This window comes from Rhincodon typus, chromosome 5 (assembly GCF_021869965.1).
Source record: "Rhincodon typus isolate 14 chromosome 5, sRhiTyp1.1, whole genome shotgun sequence".
Taxonomy (NCBI): Eukaryota; Metazoa; Chordata; class Chondrichthyes; order Orectolobiformes; family Rhincodontidae; genus Rhincodon; species Rhincodon typus.
The window spans coordinates 70,546,076-70,554,531 of record NC_063336.1 but is presented as its reverse complement, the minus strand read 5'-3'; the positions used below and the strand labels follow the sequence as shown (position 1 = coordinate 70,554,531).

Genomic DNA, 8,456 nt, shown 5'->3' with positions numbered 1-8,456 from the left:
TATAATTATTCGTAAGATACAACAATTCTTGTTGAATATAGAATCCTGGTCCCTGTTGACAAACTGGCTCCAGAAGACAGGTAAATTGGGAAATTCCGCACACGTTTAAAATTTTTTCACTGGTGATGACTCAGGAATAGCTTGAATTCTTATGTGCTATCCAGTGAGGCATAGCAATTTACACAAAGCTTTTTATAAAACAGGAGAATAGGGGTTAAATGAATACCTCAACTAATGAACTGATGCAGGCTGTGAAATAAACAAGAGGACCAACCATCTCACATAACTCCTTACCTGTCTATACACTGTGCAGCCAGACAAGCAGTGGTTAATATTTCTTTAACGTGGGTCAGCCAGCTAGAAGCTTCCAATTTGCTGAGCCATCTATCCATGTTGTGGGATTGGTCATTTGAAGCTTCTACCAGTTTAATTAAACTTTCCTGAAGAATGTGATACCTGGTCAAAAAAAAAACAATACAAGTAAGCATACTTTATTTTTTTTTTACTGAAAAGTCCTTTATTAGGCATTAATTCTTCATACTTTGCTTAAAAAAAAGCATTGAAATAACCCAAAACCTTCACTCGCCACATTTGTCCAAATTTCCTCATTAACCACAGCCAAAAGGTTATGATTGTGTGAGTGAATTACTCCTCCACCACCTCCTTCTCTCTCTTCAACCCACACCGCCACCACTTCACCAGCATGGTGAGTGATACTTCTTAGCAACTTCTCTGGTCCTTAAATGCATCTTTTTAATAATGCGCAGTTTTACTCCCCAAAAACACCACACTTTTTTGGAAAAAAAACATTTTTCTCCCCTAGTCACATTTGAATTTCTCAGGCTTTATTTTACTTTCTATACAGGACTGGAATCAAATTTCCCACTTTATTCTTCATGATTTTGATCACAAGTTCATTAGGATCTGAAAACACAGGAATTGTGATGTGCTATTACCTTGCGCTGATTGCGTCCAATGTATGTAGTCAGCACTAAGTGCACTTTTAAGTGGCTGTATCCTTGAGCACAGGATGCAAGAGAGGATATCACAAGTTCACAAGCACAAGCCCAAGTCTAGCCTTCACCTCTTAAAAGCTTGGAACATTCTGACTGGAGCCAGCACTATTAGTTAGAAGTAATTTTCATTTGGGAAAGTCAAGAATGGCACATGGTAGAGGGAGAATGCCAAGGGAGGAGATGGGGGAAAATACTAAATGAGTATTTTGCATTAGTGTTTACTGTGGAGAAGGATATGGAAGATACAGAACATGGGGAAATAAACGGCAACCTCTTGAAAAACGTCCATATTATACAGGTGCTGGTTCTGGACATCTTAAAACACATAAAGGTGGATACATCCCAGGGACCTGATCAGGTGTACCCTAGAACTCTATGGGAAGCTAGAGAAATGACAGCTGGGCCCCTTGCTGAGATATTTGTATCAGCGATAGCCTCTGGCGAGGTGCTGGAGGACTGGAGGTTGGCTAACGTGGTGCTGCTATTTAAGAAAGGTGATAAGGAAATGCCAGGAACTACAGACCAGTGACCCTGACATTGGTGGTGGGTAAGTTGTGGGAGGTAAATCCTGTCCCTCAGGATTCCATGTATTTGGAAAAGCAAGGACTGATTAGGGTTAGTCAACATGACTTTGGGCATGGGAAACAGTGTCTCGTGAATTTCATTGAGTTTTGAAAAAGTAACAAAGACAATTGATGAGGGCAGAGTGCTGGACGTGATCTATATGGACTTCAGTAAAGTATTCGAAACGGTTCCTCATGATAGATTGGTTAGCAAGCTAGATCACACGGAATACAGGGAGAAGTAGTTATTTGGACACCGAACTGGCTCGAAGGTAGAAGACAGAGGGTGGTGGAGGAGGGTTGCTTTTCAGACTGGAGGGCTGTGACCAGTGGCGTGCCACAAAGATCAGTGCTGGGTCCACTGCTCTTTGTCATATATATAAATGATTTGGGTGTGAACATAGGAAGTATGTATGGTTAAGAAGTTTGCAGATGACACCAAAATTGGAGGTGTAGCGGACAGCGAAGAAGGTTACCTCAGAGTACCAAGGAACCTTAAATCGATGGGCCAATGGGCTGAGGAATGGCAGATGGAGTTTAATTTAGATGAATGTGAGGTGCTGCATTTTGAAAAGGCAAATCAGGGCAGGACTCCTACACTTAATAGTAAGGTCCTGGGGAGTGTTGCTAAACAAACAGACCTTGAAGTGCAGGTTCATAGTTCCTTGAGAGTGGAGTTGCAGGTAGATTGGATAGTGAAGGTGGTGTTTGGTATGTTTTCCTTTATTGGTCAATGCATTGAGTATAGCAGTTGGAAAGTCACATTGAGGCTGTACCAGGATATTGGTTAGGCCATTGTTGGAATACTGTGTGCAATTCAGGTCTACCTGCTATAGGAAGGACGTTGTGAAACTTGAAATGGTTCAGAAAAGATTTACAAGGATGTTGCCAGGGTTGGAGGGTTTGAGCTATCAGGAGAGGCTGAACAGACTGGGGCTATTTTCCCTGGAGCATCAGAGGCTGAGAGGTAACCTTCTTGAAGTTTATAAAATCAGGAAAGGCCTGGATACAGTGAATAGCCAAGGGCTTTTCCCCAAAATGGGGGAGTCTAAAGCTAGAGTGCACAGCTTTAAGGTAAGAGGGGCAAGATTTAAAAAGAGAGACCCAAGGGGCAACTTTTTCACGCAGAGAGTGGTGCGTGTACGGAATGAGCTGCCAGATGAAGTGGTGGAGGCTAGTGCAATTACAACATTTAAAAGGCATGTGGATGGGTATATGAATAGGAAGGTTTTAGAGGGATATGGGCCAAATGCTGGCAAATGGGACTAGATTTACTTATATCCAGTCGGCATGTAGGAGTTGGACTGAAGGGTCTGTTTCCGTACTGTATATCTCTATGACTCTCAAAAATTACAGTATACCTGTAAAGATCCCTTGTCTTCACATCCCTGTGGCCACTAAATCTACAACCTCTTTAGGAAGATATATGATCATACTGAATGGCAGAACAGGTTCAAAGGACAAATATAGAAGTGATTAAAAAGAAAGCACGTTAATTCAATGACATTCTTTCAGTCAAAAGGTCAGAAGTGAGGAGGCTGGCTGATAAATTCACATGATTCGCACAATTTGTGACTTTTGTGTCAATATGCAGCAAGACCTTGGTTGATAAGCAGCAAGTGATACGACTGCCATACCCATGCTGGTCAATGGCCATCTCTAACAAGACAGAATCTAACCATCTGGCATTTTAGCAAGACGGTAAGAAACTTGGGTACCAATAACAAAGCCACTTAACACACCACAATATTGTGCCATGTACCATTTTGGTGTTGACAGGTGTGCTTCCCTTTTGATTTCTAAAAATTCAAATTATTCCTGCTTCCTAGACTTTTCTATCCTTTTGCCCCGACTCTTGACCCCATATCTGTGATCTACAATAACTTTCTGAGTTGTCCCAGAGGCTTAATAATGTGTCACCATTTTTTTTGAATTGTGAGGATGTGTTTGATGCCAGCCTTGGGCGACTGTGCGTGTGCAGTTTGCACATTCTCCCAGTGTCTGTGCGGGTTTCCTCAGTGTTCTCCGGTTTCCTCCCACAGTCCAAAGATATGCTGGTTAGGATTGGACCATGCTAAACTGCATGGTAGTATCCAGGGATGTGTAAATCAGGTAGATTAGCCATGGGAAATGCAGGGTTATGGGGATAGGTTTGGGGGCTGTGTCTGGGTGGGATGCTCTTTGGAGGGTTGGTGCAAACTCAATGGGCCAAATGGCCTCTTTCAACGCTGTAGGGATTCTATCATTCACAAAATTATTTTACAAAGGTAGTTGCAAATGCAGGGGGCAGTTGATCATGTTTACTAAAACGTTGTTTGATTCTCTGCTCTGCAATTAGCAGAGTACATGGGAAAGCTATCTCCTCCTAAGCTGTTCTTTCCATGTCAATATTCTATGGGTAAGTAATTGCAGCAACACTGCACACTGTATTAGGGTGAAAATTTACAAGGTGATTCAATGTTGATGTCTGCTTTTTTAATTACTAGTGTGACAAAATACATGATTTAGAAATAGTGACATGCAAAGTTAACAGACTGGAAATACATGCATAAGGAAGACTTCATACTGTGTGCATATGAATGAAGTAACTTGGATCTCTGCTTGAGTTACAAATACCAGCAAACAGCCTCAACAGATTCCAGAGCTGAAAAGCAAGGTGCTATTTAGGGAAATTCTGGGAATTTCCATCCATTCGAAAGTCATGCCAAAATATCTTGTCATGGCTCAAACTTTAACTGAAAATGTCAATTTTCTATAAATCTGATGTCAAAACTGTTCCAATTAAAAAAAAAAGGCTTTGCAACACAATAGTAATTCAATTAAGGATATTAAAAATCAGAAGTTAATGTAACTGATGTGGTTTCACTTACCTTTCTATGGACTTGTGAATTCGTCTCCACTGAGGGTAATGTGCTTCTTGTTCAAAACCACCTCCTTTGGTTCTAGCTTGCTGAGCAGCATTAACAGATCTAGTGTCAATGATATAGCCACGTTTTCCTGCCCGCAGAGTGGCATTAATCAATTTCTCATCATCTTTACACCGTCTTCCATTAGTTCCAGTCATTGGCTGCGAACTGCGCATCATTACCTACAAATGTTTCATAATTAAATTGAGAAATCAAATAATGACTATTATATAAACAAAAACCTTAATTGAGGTACCATATAAGACAAGAGAATGCAAAGGTATTAGTTGAGTATAGGAATCTTTATATTTTGCATTTTAGATTTATGGACAAAATAATAATCGATACACTTTTATTCATTCTTAAGAAAGAAGTATCCATTGCCCAAGAACAATTTGCAAACAAAGGTGTTCACAAGATGATCTTCAGTGTTCCCCATGTCAAAGATCTCTTCTTGCTGACTTAGAATTAGATTTTATTGTCACGTATGCTCAAGTGTAGGAATACAAGTGTACAGTGAGAAGTGTACAAACTCATATTGTTTCTGTTGCTATACACATATAGCTGCAAGTCTGCTGACAACACCACCATTGTAGGCCAAATCTCAAAATGACAAGACAGAATACAGGAAAGAGGTAGAGCGTTTGGTGGCGTGCTGTAAAGATAACCATCTTTACCTCAACATCAGCAAAACGAAAGAGCTGGTCACTGACTTTCAGGAAGCAAAGTTCAGGATATGCCCCGATCTACATCAGTGGTGCGGAGATGGTCAACAGTGTCAAGTTCCTAGGAGTGATGATCATCAACAATCTGTCCTGGTCCACCCATGCTAATGTGAAAGTCGAGAAAGCACAACAACGCCTCTACTTCCTCAGGAGGTTAAGGAAATTCAGCATGTCTGTGAAAGCTCTGAACAATTTTTATAGATGCACCACAGAAAGCATTCCATCCAGATGCATCTATGCTTGGTATGGAAATTGCTCTGTTGTTTCTTATGGTCCTAGATAAAGAATCATGAACACAACCCAGTCCAACACACAAGCCAACCTTGTATCCGTTGACTCCACCTATTCTTCTCACTGCCTCTTCTGTTAGGCAGAAGATACAGAAGCTTAAACTTGCTGTGCTGGGGCAGCACGGTGGCTCACTGGTTAGCACCGCTGCCTCACAGCGCCAGGGGCCTGGGTTCAATTCCACCCTTGGGCGACTGTCTGTGTGGAGTTTGCACATTCCCCCTGTGCCTGTGTGGGTTTCCTCCAGGTACTCCAGTTTCCTCCCACAGTCCAAAGATGTGCAGGTTAAGTGAATTCGCCATGCTAAATTGCCCATACTGTTTAGGGATGTGTACCTTAGGTGGGTTATAAGGGGGTGAGTCTGGGCGGGATGCTCCAAGGGTCTGTGTGGACTTATTGGGCCAAAGGGCCTGTTTCCACACTGTAGGGATTCTATGTTCTATGTGAATAAACACATGTACCACAGATTCATGAACAGCTTCTTCCCCACTGCTATTAGACTTCTGAACGGACCTCTCAAATTTTAAATTTAATGTTGAGCTGGAGGAACACAGCAGGCCAGGCAGCATCAGGTCCAACCCTCCATCTCATCCCTGCCTCTTTGAACTGACATAATCTGTCCATCTTCTTTCTCTCCTATCCGCCCCACCCATCCCGTTGACTAATCCCCATCACTCCCTCCCTGCATTCACCTATCACCATCCCACCTACTTCCCCGGCCCTATCCCTCCTCTCTCTATTTATTTCCCAGCTCCTTTAACCCTCCCCATTTCTGAAGAAGGGTACCGACCTGAAAAGTCAACTTTTCTGCTCCTCTGATGCTGCCTGGCCTGCTATATTCCTCCAGTTCCACACTGGGTTATCTCTGACACTAGCATCTGCAGTTCTTGCTATCTCTTAAATTTAATGTTGATCTTGTTCTTGTGCACTTTTTCTGCAGCCGCAACACTGTATTCCTCACTCTGCTCTATTGCTCTAATGCACTTTGTACGATATGATCTGCTTGTACTGCACGCAAAACAAAAAAGTTTTCACTGTACTTAGGTACATGTGACAACAATAAAATACATGATAATAAAATGGTTGGCACTATTGGTCTCGTTGACATTGCCTTGTCAGGATTAGGAAGCTGGTTGCCCCAGACCCAACAACAGGTGAAGTGCATACAATAGTATTGGCACAAAACTCAAAGAAAGAAAAATATCTATTAAACTGTCTTACACCCACTGGCTTTCAAGTAGTTGTTCTTCCACATCATAGCGCCAAAACTGGTTTTCGGTTGTCACGATTCAAGTGTTCAATGAATAGGTCATTTTTGCCAGTCTCTCCCACCTTGATCTTGCAACCTGCTATTATCAGTCCCTGTTAGTCAGCTGCTTCCATTTTGCTCAGCTGATTTCAGCTCAAGATCTGATATGGATTGTTATTGTTTCCCATTCTGCAGTCAGTTGCTATGATTTGTCAAACTAAATGGATAAAATTTTAACTTGCCCGGTGGCTGCCATCATTAATTTTAGCTATACTCTTTCAAGGATAAGGTGATCTGTTAAAGACTAAAACTGCTATCTAACTCAAATTATATGCTGCAACATAATCTAAGGAGACATATTAATAAAAGTAGCTTTGCTGCAACTTGACACTCAGTTAAAATACAGCTAGAAGCGAGACTAATTGAGTGTCACAAGATGAAATCATTCAGAACTTTTAGAGTGCAACTTGCATTTTGACTAGCTGAACTGATGAGAAAGATACACAACTCATCAATCTCTGTGCTTCTCAGAGGCCAAACCAACTCAGCCCTTGGTACAATCTCTTACTCATAGTAATACAACAGGTGTAAATCGCTGCAACTCAACTGAATTTGTTCAGCCGTTCAAAAAAATCTGCTGCACAATAAAGTTAAAACTACAATCCATCCCTGTCTGAGAAGCACAATTAGTCTTGCTGCCCAGAATACGTTTGAGCTTTAAGAATAGAACGACAATCCCACTTTCACTGAACTCCAAGTCTTGCCGTAATCTAGATTCCGTCCAGTAGAAATTATCAGCAGTCAGGTGTTTTTCCAGACAGAGAGACAATGGGAGGAGATAGATTAGCTCATCTCAATGCCAATGGCTGATTGACTGAGACAGACAGAGACACAGTAACTAGCACCATGACGAAGCGATCTCTGCTTCTACATCATACACTGCTCCCATAACCAAACAACTTACCACATCTCCCTCCACTTCAATTCTTCCTTATCCATCTCCTGATCTTTCCCTTTCAGCTCTTCTCCAGTCAGCTCCCCACTTCCAGCCCTCATCATATCAACTCTCCCACCCCATCATCATCCTTCCCCAAAGGCTTGCCTCAGTGAGATATTAAAATGACAACATAATGTGCAGTTTTAAAACGGAGGTCAAGTTACACCTGCATGCCAGGGTAGACTACACTCAAAATCTGCTATTAAGATCAAAAGCCATGTGTTCCAATGTGGTTGTATTCTCCATTGACAGTTCCTACAGAGACAAGAATTCTAATTTTTAACATTTACTGGCAACATTTTCCTGTTGTTACAGAAACTCTTGAACATGACTTCCATTATAGGTCAACAATAAGATTTAGCAACGGGTCCATCTCACGATCACATGAAACCTGTTATCTTCTGCCACAGCTACTCCCATACAGCTCCACCTGCTGGACCAAAAACAATACTAAGCATCTTAAAACTAGTTTTACCTTCAGAAAACACGCTACTGAAGCTTGGTTCTGATAATTCCTGTCCACCATCTTATTCAATTGGGTTTATAACACCGCAAAAACAAAACTACATGGTAAACAAAATCGCAAATTTTTAAAGAAAAATGTGAAGAACAGCCAGGCCAACAGAGCTTTAACTAAGATAACAAGGTATAGAGCTGGATGAACACAGCAGGCCAAGCAGCATCAGAGGAGCAGGAAAGCTGACGTTTCGGG

General features: G+C 41.6%; 1 protein-coding gene across 1 annotated transcript in view; it reads right to left on the bottom strand.

The window, feature by feature from the left end:
• Positions 1-269: 269 nt before the first annotated feature.
• The window catches only part of LOC109931943 (myotubularin-related protein 9), a 32,386-nt gene continuing 24,199 nt past the window's right edge, over positions 270-8,456 (bottom strand). The window contains exons 5-6 of the mRNA XM_048597214.1: positions 4,450-4,667; positions 270-456 (exon numbers count right to left, since the gene is read on the bottom strand). Coding sequence (XP_048453171.1) covers positions 291-456; positions 4,450-4,667 — 384 coding nt within the window. The 3' untranslated portion in view covers positions 270-290. The remainder of the gene's footprint in view (positions 457-4,449; positions 4,668-8,456) is intronic.